A 24,794-nucleotide genomic window follows, 5' to 3' on the forward strand; every position below is an offset into this window, starting at 1 on the left:
TATGCAAGATTCAAGACCTTCATCAAATATAATTTTCTTTCATATTGCAAATTCCCCGGCCTCATTAACATCAGGAATCATGGGTTTGAATTGAATGTAGTATACATAGTTTATGTCATTGTAATGTACTTGTAAACTTTACAAAATCTGGTAAAATATTTGAACACTAGTGAAAACAGGATCGACATGCTTAAGAACTCAAATTACGAAACACATCTTTCTTTTTAAGCCCAAATATTACGTTAAAATCACAGTTGATATAATTAATAATAATAATTTTACTTGTAAATTGTTTTTGAACCAGTGTTCTTCATAAACTTTACCAAAAAAACGGATAATATCTTTTAAGAAATAACTGGAAATGGCAAAAATCTTCACTCATGCGCCCATTGCAGAAACCTGTACTGCCATGTATAAAAGTAGATATAAATAACTCAAATGTTCTTTCTTACTTTTTGCAATTACTGTTAAACACATGTAATCGTTGGGTCAATCAAACCAAGCGTAAACATTAAAACGATAATAACTCCACATAAACTTTTCACATTGCGTTGTTTTTTTTAAGGCTATAGAGACAACTGTGGTTTTAGCTTCAACCGTTGTGATTTGTGATATGTCAGAAATGTTTGACCACCCTCGCTCGCGTCCTCACGGAAAGCATGCTTCGGCTTGTGTTACCAAATAAAATACTCTTAATGGTCCCGTTGTAAACCAAACTGCCTGTTTCGAGCTTTTAACCAGAGTGCTCATCAAAAATATCCCTGCAGTTGTTTTAGTTCATTCATTAGTGAGGTATTCTTCTTACTTCTTAGGAGCTCGAAAGGCTTATAGCAGAGCAGATTAAGATGCCTAGGATTTTGTGAAAAAACAACATGCCTGTCATTTTCCAAGAGTGTTTCCCACATAGGCCCCCCTAATAAGAATATTTTTGTTTCATTTTTCCACTGTTTTTACTCTTTAGCCTTGACTCGGCCTTGTTTGGTCCCATCCATCCATCCATTTTCTTCGGCTTTATCCGGGGCCGGGTCGCGGGGGCAGCAGTCTCAGCAGAGATGCCTGAACTTCCCGATCCACACACACCTCCACCAGCTGTTCTGGGGGGACTCCGAGGCGACACCAGGCCAGCTCGGAGACATAGTCCCACCACCGTGTCCTGGGCCTTCCACGAGGCCTTGTCCCACTAGGACATGCCTGGAACACCTCCCGCGGGAGGCGACCAGGAGGCATCCGAAACAGATGCCCGAGCCACCTCAGCTGGCTCCTTTCGACGTGAAGGAGCAGCGACTCTACTCCGAGCTCCTCTCGGGTAACTGAGCTCCTCACCCGATCTCAAAGGGTGCACCCAGCCACCCTGCGAAGGAAACTCATTCCGGCCGATTGTATTTGCGATCTTGTCCTTTCGGTCATGACCCAAATCTCATGACCATAGGTGAGGGTGGGAACATATATCGATCGGTAAATCGAGAGCTTTGCCCCAGACTCAGCTCCCTCTTCACCACGACAGACCGATACAGCGACCGCATCACTGCTGACTCCCAAGCCCTCCAAAAAAACCTACATAGCGAAACAATAGACATGTATTAAAGCAGAACTAATTAACTCATGCCCCTAAAGGCCATAAGCGCCACTGCAAGGGTCGTAGCATGTTAGGGGGGGATAATGTACATCCAATTTCACAATGGAGATGATTTTTTTCACTCAAACTTGGCTGTAAATACTGTTTAAGTGGCGCTAGCCCGCAGTTAGCTCAGCCCGTTAGCCTGTTAGCTTCTTCTTTGTGATTCTATTATTGTGTTTTGGTGACAGAGACACCAGGGGGAGATGAAAGACCCCCCCAATCATCCTATTAACACTACCCCCAGAGGGACCACGGAAAGGATTAATTAAGGTAAACGCGTTACTTAGTTTTGCTTTAAAATATATATGCAAATGTCATATTTTGTTATATTGAACTTGTTGACAGGCTTTTATGAAAGAGTTGGACCTGGGGAACATAAAGCTTGTATCACACTTTTTTTTGGACTAATCTGCTCTGCTACTAGTTCCACCTTGTGATGTCATCAGGTGATAATCCAGGAAGTGCTGGTCCAAACGATTCGGCCAGGCTCAATCTATGAATTTCCGTTCTCAGCTTTGGGGTTGGCCACATTCACAGTGTGCCCAATCCACAGTACAATACAAGCAAAAAAAAAAAAATAGCCGTAACTCAGCAAAGTTGTCCAAAAGTGTTTGAAAAAGCTTGATTGATATATATAGGACCTTTAAACACATTCACTCCTTCAAATTGCACATTTTTTCCTTCCTTTCCTACAGTGTTACGGTATCACCGTAGCTTCTAACCGCGCGATGTCCAGAGGGTCCTTGGCGATGCCGCTGCACGTTTTGGTCATTTTGAAGTTGCCGTGGAAACCGGGGGGGCTATCCAAGATGGACGGGCTGGAGATGGAAGTCACCATGACAGACGTCTTGTTGGGAATTGGCCTCTGCATTAACTCGGTTGTTGCGATTGACTGCGAGGAAAAGAAAACAAAGTAAGTCCGCAAATGTCAAGGCAGGATTTCTCAAGGACAGATGACAGTTGTTATTGTCAAGTCGCAATGGTTTTTTTTTTATCACTGCAGAAAATAATCAGTACATTCTCACTTTCTACCGATGGTACTGCAACACAACTACAAACTCAAACTCAAACTTTTAATTGTGAGATCAAGGTGACAATAAAGTTCCAGCCTAAATAAAGGAGGTGTGAGGAAGTTTGAACATCCTCTAAATGAAATGTCTCACTGCACTGAACTCCATCTGTGGCCCTGCACGCTGTATACACTTCGATATACGACTCCAGATTGAAACATTTTTGACACCCCTGTTCTACAATACTATACTTCTACTATATCACTATACAACATTCTACTACATTATTGAAAGGCCAGTTTCTTAGTTAAAGGGTAGGCTTGTATAACGCCACTGAACATGTCCAGAAGACACTGACATAATGTAGGTTAATGAACTCCTCCACTGACTCAGATCAATGAGGCACAAATACTGGAGTAATTGATCAGTGAGGTTTACTAATGCTGTCAGGTGAACTCGGATTTCTATTTGAAACACTTTTCTGCAAGTGGTAGCTTCAACTATAACACATTATGTCAGGGGTGTCCACTTTATTCAAAGGGGGGGGGGTGCATATTGAAGCATACTCAGCGTGAAGGGCAATAGATCGGTGGCCTCGAAACCTTCGACTAGCAGAGGTTTAAATTCTTCCCCATTCCTTTATTTATGCCTAAAACCTTCATGCCAGCTCTGTCTCACAATAAGATGTTAGTTGTTAGGTTACAATTGTGTATAATTATTCAAATAAAAAGGACCCTCTCTGGTGTTGTGTCCAAAAATTGGTCTGAGGGCCGCATTTGGCCCCCGGGCAGCACTTTGGACACCCCTGCATTATGTAAAGAGGGAAACATCCATAGTGGCATGATTTCTGAATCTATATGTCAGCACCCATTCTTAACACTGTTTCTAATACAATTATGAACAACATTAAACCACAGCTAAAACAACAAACTAATGTGTTTATCTCTGCAGTACCATTTAAATAAAGAAAATCATTTTTTGTCCTTGAAACACTTAAGCAAATGAGCTTAAACGACATTGGCTTAGACGTGCACAGAGCTGATTACTGACAGTATATCCAATCCTGATTTCATGTATCCATAATATTTGAGCATGCTTTAAAAAACGGTTGAATCGGTAGACTAAATTGGTGTTTGTACTTTATTATAGGACATCAGTATTCAAATGTCTGTGATTGTGGTTGTTTGGTGGTACAAGTTTAAACCTACGGCTGCTTTAATATGATACAGCTTTTCTTATCTTACCGCTACAGGGAGGAGACTGGTCGGCTGGAGGCTCATGTCTGACATAGAGATGTCCTCAGTGTCCGTCAGAGTCTGAACGACAAAGAACATCAGTAAAGATGACTTGCATTTTGATGTAGCTAAATTGTTCATACAGGTTTTGGCATCGGTAGCTTTCAGTTTTGTCAGATATGATTTGGTTCAGGATCTGATTAATGGCCTGTTGACATTTACATCCATACGTGAGTGTATATGACTATAGTGCTATAATGTAGTTTATATATATTATACTTTATATAATTCAAAGAGCATAATTTCCATTTATTTGATCTTCCAATATTGATGTATGTAAATTGATGCAGTATATAATGGGACACTTCCGTCTCTAAATAATCATCTTAAACAGAGAAAGTGACTCACAGCCCAGTCGTTGGCATTAACATATAGAGGTCAGGCTCTTTGAGGATTCCATTACACAAAGCTGAACCTAATCCTTTAAATCCACCCATTCTCTGTCCTAATCGGACCGGGCTGTGACTGCCATCTGCACTGGGTCTACTCTACAGACTCGCTTTTGCTGTTCTAGCACTAAAACATGTTGAAAATGTAGAAAAATGGAACAGTACAAAACATTTGACTGTTTTAAGGAAGTGCAAGGAACAGGAGCGTCTTCATTACTGGACCAGAGGCAAACAGAAATGTACTCAATTAAAAGCAGTACTTAATTCAAAAGGAGTCACTTTTATATGTTCTCTGTAGCACCTACCTACCTTGAAAGCTGCTTAAACAAACAAACAAAACAAAACGAAGATGGCACAGAGCTACTTATGCTTGGAAGACGATTTGAGTGCACCTGGACAGTTTGTTACCAAGTTGATATTTCTTCAAATTAAGGAAAAGGACTTGAGTTTTCTCATTATACTTTACTGTATTCACACAACATGTTCAGAACACATCTTAAACATGCCTCATAAAACATATGCAGACATGTAGAAAGTCTTTGAGGAGCTACTTGGAAAGATCTGGAGATACTGGAGATCCCTGGTGTAAGGAGTGGAGCGGTGTCACCCCAGTTAGCTTCCCCATTAAAAAACACCTCTGCTCAGTAAGTGAAAATAAAACTTGTAACAATGGCCGCTGGTTGCACTACTTTACGACCACGACGCTGGTTGCCATTGTTCACCATTGCCCCCATCTAGGGGCAGCAGCTAAAGCTAGTTTTCCAGCAGAAAGCATTGCACTTTACACACGTTTTAAGCAACTGTAAAGCCTGGTTTCTAATCTTTTGGAACTTTCTACAGCTGGGTTAGTTACAATTAAAGAAACCAGGCTGGTTTTCCTAAGGTACGTTTTAGAAAGCTTGTGTATTAAAGTGATAGTCTGTAAGTTTGCAAAGTGAGGAGAGATGAGGTTGAAATGTGAAAGTAAACTCCTCCCCTCTTGGACCAGAAAGCCCTTCTTAGTTTGCAAAATGAGGAGAGCAGGAACAGAATTAAACGATCAAGCTCCTCCCTCTCCCCTCCTGATTGGACATGGCAGGCTGGTTCACAAGAAAAGCTCGTCTCATTGGTCAACGCGGGAGGATACTAGACTCAGATTAGCTGTAGAAATCTGGGAAGGAGGGACTTTAAAAAATATATATTTAGGTATATTTGTACTTACCTAACATCTAAATGCAAAACCAGGTGGTCGATTTTGCACATTTAAAAAAAAAAGGTAAAACATTCCAGGCTACTTTAATGAGGGCCGGACTTTGCATGACTGGCCATTAGCATGAGAGCTAATGGCATTAGCGCGGTTAGGACTGAACTACACGTCACTTTAGGGCTTTTTAGGAACATGCTCCATCAGAGCCGGGTCGGAAGAGTCTGTAAATCCGACATAGATTCCCTCTCGAACGTGGTTATTATGGCAAACGCGGAGGAGTGAGGAGACAGAGTCTATTATTTATTATGTCTATGACTTTTAATCACAGCTATTTTGATGAAATCTGTGATTCCAAAGTTGCTTCCAAAGTTGAAGTTTTCGTTTCCCAGCAAAAGCAGAATAATCAACTGTTCCTTTTCTCCTGTTTCTAAAATTGCGTCATTTTGGTTAAATTGGTGTCTGAGTGGTCGGTGGTGTCCAGCCGTGCTTCTGTCAATCTGTGGCTACGTTGATGCAGCTTTCCACCACCAAGAATGAATTGAATATAAATTGGCCATCGTGAAGCGCTTTGGGTGACTTGGGTCTGTTAAAATAACGATGCAAATAAGATTCCCTTCCCTTTTTATTTCCACGGTTTGCACAGCCATCATAACTGACTGACTCTTGCTACGTCTGTCAAGCCACAGCTATTTAGGCTAAATTGTGTAACTTTTGAATATAGTCCCAGCTTTGACCCCATTATATCACTGCTCATATCCGCTTATTGAACCATAATCAAAGTAGCCTTGTACCAGACACATTAAACACATTGATCCCATGCAAATTCATTTATGGCCATGTGATTTTTTCCCAGTGAAAGCTGTCATTATGCGTAAAGACATTTTGTAGCCTAGTGAAATCCACAGGCATTAAAGCTCTTACCTAACGCATCAATGATGTGGAAATAGTGGGATCACATTCACCTAAAGTTATTTACAAGAACCAAAACACACTGACCTGGTTTCCTTAATAGGGGTTTGAAATCTGCTTCTAACTCAGGGAAAGCTTATGGAGTTCAACATGACCTGACAGACTAACTTTTTTTTTTAAAGCTGAACTTAACTAAGTAAAGTGGAATTTTAAGTTTATGCATTTTCACATGAAGAAGCTATGATTTAGATTAGTGGATGTCAAATTTGGCACTGGAGCTACTGTTCTTTCTTAATATATTTAGTTAATTTAAAGCAGAACTATGTAACTAATGCCCCGTGAGGCCATTAGCGCCACTGCAGATGTAGCATGTTGCGTTTTTTTACTCTGTCTGTGAGAGTAAATACTACACTGACAGAAAAGATAGCGGGACAGGGATATTGAACATCCAATTACACAATGGAGAACTTGGCTGTAAATACTGTTTAAGTGGCGCTAGCTCGCAGTTACCTTTGCCTGTTAGCCTTTTAGCTTCTTCTTCGTGATTCCATTATTGTGTATTGGTGACTCCGACCCGGATGCAGGAAATTTGGAAGCATGGTTTTCTGTCCAGAGACACCAGGGCGAGATGAAAGACCCCCCCAATCACCCCATTAACACTTGTATTACACCCAAAAAACACTAATAACCCCGCATCGCCAAAACATACTCGCCCTTTTCTGTTTGGTTTACTCCGCTTCCTGTTTGCTTGTGTATGTTCCGCTCTGGAAATGTACAGTATATTAATACAGAGGTAACTCTGGATTGTTCCAAGCAAACAGGTTACGAATTTGATACATAAATTATTCTTGAAAACATTTAAAAGATTGGAAATGTTGGTGACTATGTGTGGTACTTTAAGCAGACAGTAAGAAAGATGCTAATTGAGCAAAGTTTCCTTACGAATATGTAAAAGATCTTTACCTGTAAAATAATAATATGTTTTTGTGCAGATTGGTTTATTTCGTCCCAGTGAAAGTTTACATTCTGGCCTTAAAGGGGCTAGATGCGAGTTGGTCATTTTATGCTCACTACTGCCACCTCAGGTCTTATGCTTAACTGCAGTTCTATATTTAGCTTGTGCGTGACGGCACTTCGGACCCGAATTAAAACCTTTTTGAGTGGCAGGACTTTAGAGGCAGTTGTGGTGAACAGGTCTGAGCTCATTCTACACATTTGGACATGGCTGGAAAATGTAGGGGGAGGAAAATACTTTGTTTTGAAATTTTCAAACTCTGTATAGTCCCTTTAAGCCTGTAAAACTGAAAAAGCAAATTAGTTTTGTTTCCTTCTAAACCAGCCTTTGTACTCACCGAAATCTGTGAGAGTTGACACATGCTCTGGTCCGAGAGGTTGTAGCTCTGTTGTTTGTCTGCAGCTCCATGAACTTTCAACTTCGACCTCCGGCAGGAATGGCGCACCTGCCTGACCTCCCCGGATCCCTGTCGGGTGTTGAGGGCGGGGGCGGATAAGTCTTCTGTATCCGAGAACTGCGCCTGGAAATAGCGGCCAGGAAACGGCGTTAACGTCTACAGCGGGAGCGCTTTTTCTCACAGGAGGCATCGAGATGGAGACATACCCTATTAGATATGAAGGGCACTCACTGATTCGCTCTCAGACTGGGAGGACTGGGCCTTGCTGGGGTGCGAGTTCTCTGATTGGCTGGCCAGAGTGGAGCGGCGCGTCGACCGGAAGCTGCTGCTGCTGAAGCGGTCTCTGGAGGCGATGCACAACAAGACGCCGAGGTATGGCACGTAGCGGCTGATCGCAGACCTGATGGAGATTACAGGAAGTACTGTCATGTGGGTTTTTCAAGTCAAAGTTTAGCCAGTTCAGGCTGTGGTTGGTTTAGCTTGAAATTCCTCCTGTTTTTGGACCCATTCTTCAAACCTGTCAGGAGGAGTGGATGACAGCAGGGCACAGGGACAAGAAAGAAGATTTACTGAAGTACTCCATTTAAGTTCAAGAGTTTTTACTTGAGTAATAGTTTTGTTTTGAAGGTGCCACTCCTTCATCTTGTACAAGGACCAGAAGTACTGGAAAGTTACGGTTACGGCTACTCGTGCTTCACAGCTAGAAGGTCCGGGTTCGATTCCCGGTTCGACGGGGCTTTTCTGTGTGGAGTTTGTATGTTCTCCCCGTAGGTTTCCTCCGGGTACTCCGGTTCCCCCTACCACTAAGCACATGTACAATAGGTCAGGATGAATGATGTGTGTGTGTGAATGCATGGTAGTCATCAGAGGGACCGTTGTGGCAGATGTGTGCAGTCATGACAGCGCTTCTGTCAGTCTCCCCCAGGGGAAACTGACCCAAGAGTTTATTGTGGAATGCTTTAACTCGGAAACAGGCACTTCAAACTCATTTTAATCTTTCAAACGGAGATATAATCCGCGGACAGTGATGAGGTAAAACCAATCTGATGAGTCTCATATTTGGATAGGGAAGTCTGGGCATTTCTGCTCAGGCTGCTGCCTCCATGACCTAGATAAAGTGTAAGAAAATGTGTGGGTGGGTGGAGTCTCATCCTTTTCAAATTGCCATAATTTTACATCAAGTGAGAAGTGCCAGATAAATTATTTGGCCAGTGCGCCAAACAGGCCAGGACGCCACTGGCTGCTGGATCCACCTGCCAGGGATACACTAAAGTTACCCAGTGAGAACAGGAACAGCCCCCTCAGGGAAACCTCAAGAGATCTGACAAATGTACTAGTACTTTCTGGAAAAATCTGCTAAATTTTCTTTGTATGCAATTATCTGTAAATGAATTAAAAATGGTTGTTTTCCTACCTGTATTTGGGGTGTGTTATGGCGTATATGATGGGGTTGTGGATGGCTGAGGCTTTGGCGATGACAGCAGGTACTGAGTTCATATAAGGGGAAAGCAGGTCCGCATACCTGTGACAGGACAGAGAGGAAGACATCAGTGAGGGGAGAAAAATGAGCACAGGAAATTAGACACATTCACGAGACAAGATTATCTCCTCCCAGAATATCTGACAAGGATCCCTGGAACCACAGGCGCAATGAGGAGGGAAGCTTCACGTAACTGTCAATGATGTCGTTTTCTGGCTCAAAAAAATGTGAAAATGCTAAATAAGAGAAAACAGAAAACACTGCAAATCAGATAAGATGGTTCTTATTTGATATGGAAATGAGCTCTTAAAATCTATTCAGTAAAAGTCAATATAAAAAGAAAGAAAAATCCAAACAAACAAAGCAGCCCAGACTTCCAGCTGCTGTTTCTCTGGGTGGAATCCAAAGGTGCTCCCGTTCCACACAAGCCCAGCCCTCCCCCTTTGTGCCCTTGGTTCTGCCCCGGGTGTGCTCCGGGGGGGACATGCCCTGAATACCTTCACAGTGAGGTGTCCCTCACGTCCCACCAGAACGTTTTCGTGCCGAGACAGGAAGAAAAAAAGATGTAACTTGACTTCCATTTAGGTGATGTTTAGTCCGCACAGCAGGTCGCATTTGAAACAGGTTTTGGTGAAGTCATGTTGTTTACGATTTTAGACTTTTTACTTCCCCTAGCTGTTCAGATGACATAGGTGACTAAAGAATTTGGAACCACTGAACACATAATTATGAGGCATTAAAACATACTTTGTCTGTTTACTTTTATAGAACACTGCAAGAGACTTTGTGAGCAACAGTAATTATCTCTTGCAGCAGACAGACTGTTCATGTTTGGAGGGGTTGATCTTGCCATCGGCTCAATGTTTTATTTTAAAGGCCACTGTTTTTGCATACTGAGATATGTTCTTACCTTAGCTTAGACGAGTTCATGCTAGTACCCTTTTTTATACGCTTAGAAAATCGACATGTTTAATGTGTGTAACTATACTTGGATCGTGTAACTACTCATGTAACTGTATATAAATAGGGAGAATGTGGAAGAGCTTGGTTGCTTCTAACTTTACCCCTGTTTGGTTCCAGGAGGAGAGGAGGAGGGGCTTATTGCTAACAACATGTTCAGTGTTTTTGCGTGACTGAGCACACGCGTAAAGACTAGACAGGTGCGCATCAACTTTTCTAAGCTCAGGTAAGAACATATCTCAGTATCCAAAAACAGTGGCCTGTTCCTTTAAAAATGCTGTACCTTAGAGCAGTGATTCTCAACTGGCGGATCAAAAGTGGGCTTTAATTTTCCGGAACATTTTCTTTCAATATTTATTTACTAAAAATTAGGAGAAACCCCTGAGTGTGATAAAGTGGCTGATGATTATTTGTATAGATCAGTGGGTCCCAACCTTTTTTGTCCCACGTACCCCTTGAGGTATTCATTTATGCTCCGAGTACCCCCTAACTCGAGGATCTGCCAAAATATTAACAGAGTGAGCAACAATACATAGATTAGGTTATGCTCAAAATGAAGCTCAAATACTCTCACCCGTACCCCTGGTTGTGAAACACTGGTCTAGATCAGTGATTCCCAACCTTTTTCCCTTGAAGCCCCCACAAATGTATCAAAACGTGAAAGTAATTGCTAATAAGTGTTTATTTAAAGCAATACTAAGTAACTTGTTTACCTTAATAAATCCTTTTCGTGTGTGTTTATGGGAGGATTGGAGGGTCTCTCATCTCCCCCTGGTGTCTCTGGCCAAAAAAACATGCTTGCAACTCACCCATACACACTAATGGAATCACGAAGAAGAAGCTAACAGGCTAATGGGTAAAGCTAGCTGCGTGCTAGCGCCACTTTAAACAGTATTTACAGCCAAGTTTGAGTGAAAAAAAATATTTCCATTGTGTAATTGGATGTAGAATAACCCTCTCTCCCTTTGTGTTTTCTGTCACCGTAGTATTTACTCTCACGGACAATTAATAAGTGAAAAAACGCAACATGCTACGACATCTGCAGTTGCGCTCATGGCCTCTAGGGGCATGAGTTGCTTAGTACTGCTTTAAAACAAATAAACTGAAATTGGAGTGTTTCATATACCGGTAGTCCTTACTCAGGCATATTTGATGATTTTAGACCATTTATTTTGCTCAAATAATATCATTTATGACCTGACCCTCTGACCAGGCTAAGCTCTGGGTTGGGAACCACTGGTCGAGATCATGATTTCAGTATTTTTGGGTCGTGGTTTGTCGTCGTTATGTTCTCGATGCCACAACTATTGAAAATGACTGGTTTAGTGAGTATAAACGGCTTAAATTCAACCACTTGAAAGGATGTCTTATTGATGAAAAAAGAAAATCCTATACGCCAAAGATAATATGGGTTGGTGTCTATATCGTTGCAACTAATGTACTTAAGGACACAATATTGACAAACTTTAATAAGCTAATTTGTCTCAATGCACAGTAAGTCCTTGTCAAATTGATGTTTATATCCCCCCGTCATAAAAAAGCCATACCCAGCAAAAGCAGTGAGCGCCGTGCAGGAGTACGGAGCCCAGGAGATGACGAACAGCAGAATGACTATCAGCGCGATCTTGGCCATCTTCCACTCACTCCTCATTTTGTGGAACCTCTTGGCTGAGTCTCGGCTTCCTTGGCAGTTTATCTTGGTTATGGCCCTGCGGGTAGACAGACACACAGCTCGCTCTTACACAAGAGATAACAGGCTAATTTACATGTATGTAGAGTATTTGTGAACATGTAATTGTCCTGTTTCCTGGTAAAATTAGATTGGATTCCCAGTTCTGTGATTTGTTTTGACGAAAATTGAATAAAGACGCTTGTTATGAGGTTGAATGACTAGAACTACCAGGGTTCATACAGGCAGAATTTAATGCCATTTTATACCATGGTCTGGGTGAATACTCGATTCTGATTGGCTGGTGGGTGCTAACAAGCGTGCATTATTTTCGTATAACCGCACACGTAGTCCGGTAGTTAAATCACTGGGATATCACTCCGCTGTGGGCGTCGCCATAGCAACGCATGACACAGCTGAATCAGATAAACACGTAATTAGTGACTGACAGGAACGTATAAGATGGATTTTGTTTAATTTCAACGTTTTGGGCCAAAACAAAATGTTTGATAAATGGGAAGTAGAGGAGAGTGAGCAGCTAGGTTAGCTACTGTTAATAACATATGAGCTTTACATTTCTATTGAAAACGGTTAAGGCACTATTCATGATTTTCAGGCGTACATAAAATGATCCTGCATTTAAACATATTTGTCTGGATTAGTAAAGTCAATCATAAAAGTTTCAGTTCGTGGGGGCCAGGTGTAAGCGGACTCCACCGCAGCTGTTTCCATAAACAGTTGAGCTCGTTGAACTAGCTAGCTAGCTTCAGGTTAAACACATGGATCTATTAAACAGCGTAAAAGTGAAACAACTCCTGCCCACGAGTGCCGCACATCGGTGTTTACTTCCACGGAAAAGTGCCGGGTTAGTCCTGTTGTGTTGTGATTCTGGCGATGCAGCGTGTGCTTATGTTGTTTGGTTGCGCCTGACTGAGATCCTCGTAGCTGCGGAGAATGACTCGCCCTGAGACGAGCCTTCGGTGACCGGCTAATAACCAACATAAAATAGTCCCGGTGGTCTGGCATATTTAGTGAGTTTAGTAAATGAAACAAATATTTATTATAAATGTTACGTTTGTGGGACCATGGTATAAGCGGATTAAACAACTCGGAGCCGTGCATTCGACGGTTATAATGCACTTCGCGGAGTAACACCACTCCGCTGCGCGTCGTGGTGTTCTTGACTCCGCGTCGTGCATTATAACCGTCGAATGCACGGCTCCTCGTTGTTTAATCCTTACTTAAAGGCCACAAATGCAGAAAAGAATTTCATCAAGCAGAGGAAAGGAAGTTTGGCAAAATGAGCAACTTTTGAGCAAAAAAAAAGCAGTCAATTTCAGTCAAAACAGCAACAAATGTTTCAGTTTAATTAATGTTATGGTTGAGCAATGTCTTAACTTTCCAAGAAATTTAGATTCAATGCCAGTTTTGAATCCAAGGACATTTAAGGCCTTGATTTTGTCACAATTCAGCAGAAACCATGTCAACTAAAATCCGTCTGACATTATGGAATCCCAAATCGTATAATGTGAATGCAGCTTGTTAATAGCTTCGAATGTGCTCATGAATTATCTTCATTTGGAGCAAAGCTTGGGCTAAACCTGACTCGGGTCTCTTAATTAGAGTTAGAAAAAGGGCATTGGGTGATTTATCTTTGACCGCTGACACGTCTGTGATAAATGATCTTCACAGAGGCGAGAGTTTGTCCGTTGGAACTTATTTTTAACTCGGGGAACAGACTCCAATCACCGTTGAGAAGTTTCCTCAATTTTATTTACATTACACTCGGCCTATTGCGTTTTCATGAATGTATCTAATACAGTTGTTGAACACCTTTGCTGGTCTGCATGATTGGAAAGTAATGAAAGATTTTTTTCATTACAATGATCTAAAAGAGGCAAGAGGCAAAATTAGTACTTTTCTGTAATCTGTGAGGGTGAGGTACTGTATTATGGAAGCATTGGCCATCCACATGCGTGTTCACGTGCTATTTCTGTCATTTGGATGATAAAAATGAGATAAACACAAGTTCACTCAAGATATAGGGAGACTGGGGCTATTTATCAAGCGGGGTAATTTGTCATATTGCTTTTTATAGCCGCACTAGAGGGCACTGTACGCTGGTACTGATATATAATATGTGTATTGGTATTCCTCTTCTCTTCCAATAATCATTTTCCCATTTGGACTGAAGACATGAGGACAGGACACATTGGAATTGTTTTGATGCCTTTTCCCAAACTTTCTGTAATGAGAGCTTTCCTTTATTTAGTGCCTTAAACAAAAGACACTGATCTGAAAGACAGGGGTGCTAGCTTCGATTTGAGCCGTTTTGAAGCTAACATGCTAAAGCCGTTTGTTAGCTAGCTTACATTGTTGGTAAAGTGGACACTCGGGGTTATTTGTCACATTGCTTTTTATAGCCACACTAGAGGGCGCTGTACGCTGGTACTGATATATAACATGTCTTCTCTTCCAATAATAATTTTCCCATTTGGACTGAAGACATGAGGACAGGACACATTTGAATTGTTTTTATGCCTTTTCCCAAACTTTATTATTTGGGTTATTTCTGTAATGAGAGCTTTCCTTTATTTAGTGCCTTAAACAAAAGACACTGACCTGAAAGACAGAGGTGCTAGCTTCGATTTGAGCCGTTTTAAAGCTAACATGTTAAAGCCGATTGTTTGCTAGCTTACATTGTTGGTAAAGTGGACACTCGGGGCTATTTGTCACAAAAACTGAGGGGTTATTTGTCACATGGGGTATAACATGGTGGGACTTTTTTTGTTTTCTTTTGTGTTTAATATGTTTTTCTGATCACTTTATTTTAACATGACCTTTAGAAGCCTTATGTATGGGGCATTTTAGTGAATTTGTACATTTAACACCTCAGCATTTTGCACACACAAAAAATCAGTCAATTCAAATGTCCTTTTATCTTGAAAAGCAAAAAAGTTGATCAAATTTCAAGTTTGAAAAAAAATAAATAATAACACAATATTGACAGACAACCCCACACATTGTGACAACTTGCCCCGCACATGGGGCACATTGTCAGTGTCAATGTTGTTGTGTTTGACGGTTAATGACTATTTATTGCAATATGATAGAAAAAAGAGAGCGAGGTCTTCTTCAAGTCAAGGGTTTGAGCTTTCATTTAAGGCAGGTCTGACTCTCATGGGATTTTCAGTTGATGAGCAGCGAACTCTAGAAAGAAAAATGTGACAAATAGCCCCGGTCTCCTCTTTTCAGCCGCCTTCACTTTTTCCACACAATCCCCTTCACATACATAAGTAATCACACACTCAAGACTGAACTCAGATTCATCATCGGCAGACAAGAATGGGGAAAATACCGCGTTTGCCAAGTTTGTAGCATCATGCCCAGATCACTGCCAAAGGTGCCTCAACAAAGTACTGAATAAAGAGTGTGAATACTTACATTTTAGTTTTATTTTTTAATAAGTATGTGAAGGGCTGCGAATACTTTCCGGATGCACTGGATGGAGAGCAAGATGGCAAACTTTGCTGTCTCTTTAGTCTTCAGCATGTCACCCACAAAGTCTCTTTTAGTGTCCACTTTGTGCCAGACATGAGTGAAAATCAATGGAAACCCAGACATACCATTTATCAAAAGGACAGCAGCTTCCATTCTGTCAGTTCACGCTTCACTGTCACTATGTTATATGTTCCCCTTATGGCGCACATACAGTTCCTATGATGTGGATAACTTTGTCTTGTTTTGATACAACTTACTTATATTTTTGCCATTCAGGCTGATGCATATTATAGTATTCATTGCTTTGATACTGGACAGTGTTATCTACGTCCACCTCGTCTACCTGACATACACACTGACCTGGTGGTGTGGCGTATGGCCCTGAAGATGCAGAAGTAGCAGAAGATGATGATGCCCAGTGGGATGAAGAAGACGAAGGTGAACAGGAGCATGGTGTAGGAGCGCACCGAGGGGGTGAACGTCATGTAGTCCCATGAACAGGACGTCATCAGCCCCTCCGGGACGTACGCGCCTGCGGAGAGAACAAGACGCACTCTGTAACCACTGGTGTCTGTCTGTTTGCTTTCTGCCAGGAAAGTGTGTTTGAGGCGTAACTAGAAAACAGTAGTTACTGTTGCTCTGATCGTGTGAAAGCAAATGATCACACTGGGTTCTTATGGTCTACAAAACAGACTAACCCTAATTTATAGTAGCTCTACAAACAATTTCTGTAATATTTTGGTCTTTTCTGAAATTATTTGAGGACTGTTTCTTGGCACGTTCAAAGTGCTTCAGAAAAAAATAAGTCCATCTATATAAAAGGGTTAGGATTCCATGTGTGCTTAAAATGACAGAGATGTGACTGCCATTCTGTGACACACTCTATCATTCAGTTCAGATCAGTTAAGTGCCTTGCCCAAGGACACAAAAACAGCTCTTGTGAAGTTTCTACAGCTGCAAATCATCCTCTTTTATTTATTTTGCCTTTTATTTACATTTATCCCCGAATGTAATTGAAAAATTGTCCAAGAACATGTCTAGAGCGGTAAAAAGAACCATCGGTAACACTTTATTTATTTTGTTATTTAGTGGGGACAGTGCATGTTAATGAACACACATGGGACTCGTGCATGTAAACACGCCACACCGGATTGTAGCCTCGGGCGAATATGCATCTGCAGTCACCCTCTCAAACACACTCTCATTCATCCTGGCCTATTGTACATGTTTTTAGTGGTAGGGGAAACCGGAGTACCCGGAGGAAACCCTACGCAGACACGGGGAGAACATGCAAACTCCACACAGAAAGGCCCCGTCCTGGTGGGAATCGAACCTGGGACCTTGTAGCACAAGCGCTAACCACTGTGCTACACCTCATTTAGCCTTAATAAATTATGAGTTAACGTTTAATTCATCATGGAAAATTCACGAGTTAAGTGTGACCAACACTTAACTACTTAAAGAGACTAGATGTAAGTTAGCCATTTTATACTCACTACTGCCCCCTCTGGTCATACGTGTAACTGCACCTTCAATGTTAAGCTCGTGCATGACGGCACTTCTGACCCGAAGTAACACCTTTTTGAGAGACAGTGCAAGATTTTAGAGGCAGTTGTGGTGAACAGGTCTGGGCTCATTCAACACATTAGGACATTGTTGAAACATGTAGGGGGAGGAAAATACTTCATTTTAACATTTTTAAACTCTGTATAGTCCCTTTAACAATGAATAAGTGAAGAACTATTCATTATTAGTTAAGCATTAACTGTAGTAGTTAAGTCATTATTAAGTGTTAATCACACTTAACTGATGACTTATTCATGAATGAAGGGTTATTTGCTCATCAATAAGGTGTAGTTATTGTAAAGTTTGTGATATGCTAATGGTGGAAAGTAACCTTTTTTGTTTTTTACTGGATTACATCTAAAAGTATTTTGAATATTGTTGACCTCTTGTAGACAAAATTTAGCTAAAGCAGCTGTAAAGCCATTCCGTTTAGAAGCTTCGGTAGAATAAAGTCCACATTAAAAAGACAGTAGCACATTCAGCAATTCTTCATTAATGTAACAAACATTTAACATTTTCTGATATGGTTACTTTAGTAATTTTAATCATTCTTTCACCACTGCAGTGTGCAAAGTCATCTCTCGGTGTCAACCACACATGCACATCCTGCTTTTTAAAACAAAATGCCTGTAAAACACTTGCAAATGCACATATTCCCCTTTTTTCTTAAGATAAGATAAGATAAGATCATTTTAACAAAAACTCCAGGATTGTATTGTCATGTCAGTCTCTGATGTCTAGACAAACACACATTTCCTAAACTGCTGTGCGGGATGCTAAGTCCCTATTGACACTGCGCTATTGACTTTTATAATAGAAGGCTTTGTGCAGCACTTTCCGCCAAAGCCATTTGCAAGAACAAACATCATACATTTAAGGATTTCCAACTTCGTGAAGTCGGTGCCCAGGAAACTTTTCCACCAGTGCATCTTTCCGCTTTGCAGACGAGGAGGAAGGAAGCTGTAAGTTAGTTTTATCACTTGTTGTGCTGAAGTTGTTGTTGCAGTCAGACTTTAAAACACCCAAGGGAACTGTCAAAAACTGCTTTGCCTCGAAGGAAGACCCGCACCAGAGTCTGAAAATGTAGGGTGAAGGTCTGAGCAACATCTCCAACTTTTTACATGGAAGTCTGGAAATTGTGTATTTTGGACGACAACCCTGAAGCTGCATAAAAGCGTTAAGTAAGCAGATAAAGATGCATGTGTCCTTGTATTTATACACGTGTCTCTGTAGGGCTGGGTACACCATTACATTTTTCTCAATCCCAGAACGATATTTGGTTTTTGATCGATACCTGAACGACACTTTTTCCGATACCTATACTAAAATATTTGACCTATATACCATAAAACAAAACAATTATGTCCATAAAAGAATATTTGTTTTAAATTTGCGCCACACGCACAAGCAGCAGTGGATTTTGTGCCGCAGAATGAGACCAGACTCACCTCGCAGCACCGGGGGGTGCTCACCCCCACATGCCCCACACACCATGTAAACACAAACATGTGTAGTCAGCAGTTTAGCATTATCATAGAAGTTTACAAAAAGATTGTGAACTGATAAACCTGCTCTGATGAAATCCTTATAAAATATCCACTTGTTTAATAATCCAATATCTACAGGGAGCTGTCAGGTCTTTCTTCTCCTCATGATTACATGAGTGAAATCATGAAATCACAGGGGAACGTTTCAAAACAGTGTTGAGTTGTTAAATATAGTCTCTACCCCAGGGCAGCTGTGGCTACAATAGTAGCTTACCACCACCGAGTATGGAGTGAATGAATAATGCAATGTAAAGCGTCTTTGAGTGTCCAGAAAAGCGCTATATAAAACCGATGCATTATTATTATTAAATAGAAGTATTATGGTCTAAATGGCATAAAAGAGACTTTCATGAAGGTTGCAGCTCAAAATGTTTACTTTGCTAGATATCTTGTTTATATGGATAAATGTGCAGGAGGGAGTTGGTGGTGGAGCAGAGCAGAGTTCACTACTCCACCTACTGACGAAATGAATGAAATGATGACTTAGGGCAGCTTTAAGGTGAAAAACCAAGTAACTTCCTTTAATGCTGTCCCTGGAGCCAACAGGCATCAAAACTTGGTCTCTAAAGATATATATTTTTTCAGTACTTTTATTTTTTGATTACCAGTGGTTATATTTAAAAAATCCAATACGTTTAACAGTACCCAGCCCTAGTCCCCTGGATATGACCCATCCAGATTTTGAGCTGGTATTTTAGACCAACCAATGTACTTTGGTCAGTAGCTGAATGATTAACATATTTGCATCGTGGGAAAACTGGAATATTCGACGGAAACTTGCCTAAACCCAGAAAGAATATACAAACTTTAACAAGGTCTGGGAATTGGACCCAATAAACAAGCCACTTATCTCCATACTCACTCCATCCGAAGAAAGGGGGCAGGCTCCAGCCCATGGAGTAAACCCAGGCCACAGCGCAGACGATGAGGGCCTTCTTCCGGGACATGACCCCCAGAGAGGCCAGGGGTCGGGTGATCACCACGTACCGGTCCACGGCGATCACCATCAGCGTCATCATACTGCAGATCCCAAACAAGGCTCCACAGAAGGCGTACAACTCACACGCTGCAGAGGGAGAGGAGAGAAACTGTGAGAAGGTCCGTTTTTCCATATGGTGGCGAATGTTTCAGTCACCCCAATGTTCCTCAAGAGCTTTCTGTTCTGAACATGTCAACACAATCCTCAATCATTTCGGTAAATATAGTAAATATAAAGAGCAAACTCAACTAATTTCCTTCAATTTTGTTGAATTATCTTGTTTACTGACTCTCAAGGATGTCGCATAGTTACACAAGTATCTTTGTTGCATAAGTACTCAAGCATTCGCTGCATTCTGGTGGATTGTACTCCCACATGACCATCTTCTACTCAGCTTTCAGCAAGGGAATTTCATTATTTAACAGTCTCGCTGAGCATAGATTTGTACCTGGCTCTGCTCCAATGTTTGTCCACAAGCCCTCAGTCTGTGTGGGCAGTTTCTCAACGCTACAACTACGACAAACTTTGATCAGGATGTTTGAACGGGATGTTTTTATAATGCATCTATAAGCTGAATGCCCATCTCGACTGTGCATGTGTGGGTCAATCAGGCTCCTAATTTCGGCCCAAACAAACCACCTCACCATTGAAATGTGTGAGCGAGTCCAGGTAGCGGAGCGTGAACACTGAAGTGTATTGAGCCATAACCGTGACCCATAAGGCTTATGGGCATTTGTTTTGAAGACTGTGTGCCAGATCTTGTGGTTCATAGCGCAGGCTGTAGAGAAGACGAGTACGCAGACGGGTGGCGCTCCTTGCAATCTTCAGTGTCATACCTGGCGTAAAAAGTGGGCAGGACAGGAGGGGGGGACAGACTCGCATTATGATGTTGTGGTGCCGCCCCCTCCCCATGCTTTCCCCAGACCTGAGGAAGGCGGTGGTTTGCAGGGAGGGGTTCTCTCGTAAACGCGTAACATGCGCGATGCAGCGCGCAATGTTTAGTAAAGATTAAAGAAATAAAACTGTCCCTCCGCTGCTGCAGCCACTCGCTGCAGATCCAAGATGAGCGGGCGGGACAGAGAGGCAGCAGCCTCGCGCTGGACACCGTTCGAATGCGCAAAGTTACGAAATGTACAGGATTTAATTGATCAGAAACTGTCACATTGGCTGCGGAGTTGCAGAGTCATGCAGCAGTTGCAAGAAAACTATAGCCTATTGGAACATTTGCGCTCCAGCTGCAGGATTCTTGGAGCGAGCCTCTTTTTCTTAAAAAACGCCCTCTCCCTAGTGACGCAGCAAAACCTGCGCCACATGCAAGATCGCGCGTGTATTATGTTGCGTTTAGAGTTGCGCACGGACTGCGCCAGTCACAAGATCTGGCCCTATAAGTCTCAAGTGACATTTCTTGCAAATATTTGTGTTGTCAATATCTTGAAAGCGAGAGAAAAGTCAGGACGGCGGCTCCGTAGGCAGGAGGGGACCATAGTGGACAGGACCTGGGATCAGCCCGACACTTTTTAAATCATTTAAATTTGTCTTGAAATCACAGGGGAAAGTTTCAAAACGGTGTTGATGTTCAATATCGTGAGTACATTTCCGTCTGTCAAATTAGCGATCGATTAGCCATGTTGTACCATCAGATCACTCGTAAAATAATATACAAATAAAGTAAATTTGGCAAAGCCTATATGTGTACCTCTGTCACAATTAAAACTAAGATTTTGTTTACTGTCCACCTCGGTACTGACAAAACAAAACAAGGATTCTATGTTTTTATTTCTCATTCAGTTTAAATGTTCTGAATGTCGGCGACATGAGGCCACATTTTCAGACCCTGGACACTTTTGAAGCATCTCTACATATGAACGGTCATTCACTTCTTTCCGTTTCTGTCTATCTCCGTGCGCAGCCCTGATTGTAAAAATAGACTTTGTGCTAATATCGTAACAAGCTCCACGGCGACGACAAAAAGGCTTTAAATCATCAACTTTCCAGCAGTTAAAACGGTCCAAATCAGAGCTTTCTTCGTTGCTTTACGCTAGCTATCGATATTGCAACAGGCGACCCGAGATGGGCATCCGGCTTATTATGAGAGGGAGCGACATCGCTGATACAGCACAGGGATTTTAATGAACACCTCTTCACTAATACGAGGGTGATTAACGCCAAATAAAAGATGGAGTTTGCGCCCAAGAGCACACCGTTAAGAGGCTTCTGTGGGCCTTTAGTTAGTTTTCTTTGATTTATCACTTCTTCTCAAACCCTTTATTTAGAGTAGTCGATTCACGTTAGATTATTTTGTCTCCGAGAGTGAGAGTGCACAGGAGAGAGGAGAGGAGAGGAGAGTAGAGACGCTGCTGCACAATAAATATCAGCTCATAATATGACCTAGTTGTCAAAAAGAAAAGTTGCCCTGCACAAAGCTGTTTACTGGTACATTGGTAAGTATGTGATGAAGCCTTCATCGACGGAACCTTTAAATTAAACTTTTTACTGTCTGGCAGATAGGTGTCTTATAAGCTCATCTTTCATGTCTTGTCTTTAGCTTGACGGTTGCTTGAGTTCAGATTAGGTTGCCCTCATGTGCACGACGACGAGTCCCAGAAGTTCAATCAGAAGAGACAAATTGGGCGATTACAATCATGCCCGGTTTGAAAATGAAATCCCTCCCTCCCGCTCCAGTAATTTCACTCATGAACAGAGCAGGCACAGCAGCTGATTCCATGTAAGACGCACCTGTCTGAGACAAAAAGTGCATCCAAAACATTCAAATTTGAAACGGAAGTGTGAGACTAGACTTCCACACGCTTCAGTTGGATTTGCTTGACATTAGACAAATCTGAGAGATCTTGGTGTCATCCTTGATAAAAATATGTCTCTTGAACATCATGTCAGGCAGTTGGTCAAAAACTGCAACTTCCACCTTCGTAACATTGCCAGACTCAGACCCATGGTGTCCAGAGAAGAACTGGAAATGATCATCCATGCGTTTGTGTCCTCGCGATTGGATTACTGCAACAGTCCCTTTACGTGCCTGAGCGAGAAAGAGCTTGCTCGTCTGCAGTCAGTTCAAAATTCAGCTGCAAGACTTCTGACCAGGACAAACAGGAGAGCCCACATCACACCTGTGTTGAAGTCCTTGCACTGGCTCCCTATTGAACATCGGGTTCAGTTTAAAATCTTGGTGCTAAACCTTTCGAGCTCTACACGGTCAGGCTCCCACTTACATTGCTGATCTACTTAAACCCTACAACACGTCTCGGAACCTGAGGTCCTCTGGGCATAACCTGTTGATGGTTCCACGAACGCACTTTAAAACTCGGGAAGACCGCTCCTTCAAAGCCGTAGCGCCCCGACTTTGGAATAAACTTCCTCCTCTTGACTTCATTGGAATCAGCAGCTACCTTTAAAAAGCACCTAAAAACCCATCTGTTTGAGAAAGCCTTAGAGTCCGGCTGATGCAATACTGACACCACTTGTATAATGAATGCTGAATTTTGAATCTTGAATTATTGCAATGAATATGCTGTTTTATAATTATGTTTTTAACACTGTGAAGCGCTTTGTGACTCTGTGTCTGTGAAAGGCGCTATACAAATGAAGTTTACTCACTTACTTATTTACTTACTTACTTACTTACTTACTTACTTACTTACTTACTTACTTACTTACTTACTTACTTACTTACTTACATGGAGGAGCAGCACGGCTACTGCGAGCTCCTCCCTTCCTTCATTTGAGATGCTTATATCTCCTCAAATACATTCACGTTATCCAAGTCCATATATTTTGCGTTGGTTGGTTTGGCTTTTACAAATTGTCCAATTAACACTGAATAGCTTTTCTGAAGGAAAATGAACTAAAACACGTCTTTGGTCTATTACGGTGACTAGCGCGTCAGCAAACAACCTTGCAGCCTTAATGCCATCTTGTAAATGTTTTTGCTTTCATGGTGTTTGCTAAATCCCGCCACTTGCTGTAGGAAACACTTTGGAGGTCATTTGCAAATTTGTTCTTTGAAAAACAAAACCGCACGAAGGCTTTCGAGATCGTCATTTTCTGCTTAACACTGGAGAGTCTCGAAGGGCTTTAACTTAGTTTCAAGGCTAATTCAACTTTGTCAATATTGATCATTATTATTATATTATCAAACATTAACAAGCTTGGGCTGCAAAGACCTGCTCGACCTGACGGAAGCAGCTTTCACGCGGTGGTATGGCCACGATGAGGCAGCGCAATGACGGAGCAGCCGGGGCTCTCGCATCTCTCTGACTGATGAAGTTAACCTGTTGTCTGCCAGCTTCGGGTAAGGTTAGAATGAGGGTAAGCAATCATGCGTATCCAAATCTCAAAGTGTGTTGAGAGTGTACAGCCCATATGCCAGTGTGAAAGCTAATGATAACCCGGACCCTCAACCTAGCCCTACCCTGATCTAGCCTGGGGAGACCAGAATGAGCCCCCTCTATATTTTTCATACAGAGGGATCATGGGTCCTAGATATCAGTCTGGGACCCACGATTCATAATCCTGTGCTAATATTTACGCAGAACCGCTAATAACACCGCATCAACGGCAGACCCCGGCCTTCACTGATTGGTTTCCCCCGCCCCATGTTTCCTTGCGTATCTACTGCTGTGGAAATCCAGTTGATGCCACGGTCACCAGGCTCAGTCGCTGGTGCAGCAGTGTTAAAGTACTCCACAACTTGGGCGTGATACATTTCCTGTAGCATATCCTCTGGTCTCCTAGAGCAGTGTTTCCCAAGCTTTTTGTCTTGTGTACCCCTTGGACCTTCTATTCGTTCTCCGTGTACCCCCTACCTCAAGGTGGTGATGATTATTCATAAAATAGACAACTAAAACTACTATTTATTGGTGCAGGGCAAGGTTTAGTGTTCAAAGCTAAAATAGTCTCTAATTCATACACTTTATTGCTGAATGTTATTTGAATAGTTTTTCCTTTCACAATTACATTATGTTCGGATAGCACTGAAGTTCACCTTGTTATTAATCGGGAAATACTGCCTTGGAGAATTAAAACATATATATAATCACTTCCCTTTTAGGTGTAGATATGAAGTCCATTACTGATATTAAGAGGTCCTGGATCTATGCATAACACAATAGCATTGTTAGGCGAGGCATAATTGCAATTCCCATGACAAACATGCAACATCATTGACCTCGTAATCATCCATTTATTCCATTGTTTGCACGCTCCTCACGGACTGTTTGCATGTGTTGAACCAAGAAACTCATTCTCCCATCATGCAT

At 41.8% G+C, this 24,794-nt stretch overlaps 1 protein-coding gene across 1 annotated transcript in view; it reads right to left on the reverse strand.

The window, feature by feature from the left end:
• Positions 1-2,017: 2,017 nt before the first annotated feature.
• LOC306978566 (melanopsin-like) overlaps positions 2,018-24,794 on the reverse strand; it is a 45,296-nt gene continuing 22,519 nt past the window's right edge. Inside the window, exons 4-11 of the mRNA XM_079577195.1 lie at positions 19,405-19,608; positions 15,790-15,961; positions 11,807-11,968; positions 9,234-9,341; positions 8,051-8,219; positions 7,760-7,942; positions 3,873-3,944; positions 2,018-2,510 (exon numbers count right to left, since the gene is read on the reverse strand). Coding sequence (XP_079433321.1) covers positions 2,316-2,510; positions 3,873-3,944; positions 7,760-7,942; positions 8,051-8,219; positions 9,234-9,341; positions 11,807-11,968; positions 15,790-15,961; positions 19,405-19,608 — 1,265 coding nt within the window. The 3' untranslated portion in view covers positions 2,018-2,315. The remainder of the gene's footprint in view (positions 2,511-3,872; positions 3,945-7,759; positions 7,943-8,050; positions 8,220-9,233; positions 9,342-11,806; positions 11,969-15,789; positions 15,962-19,404; positions 19,609-24,794) is intronic.

This window comes from Gobius niger (genome assembly GCF_951799975.1).
Source record: "Gobius niger genome assembly, chromosome: 19".
In the NCBI taxonomy this organism is placed as follows: Eukaryota; Metazoa; Chordata; class Actinopteri; order Gobiiformes; family Gobiidae; genus Gobius; species Gobius niger.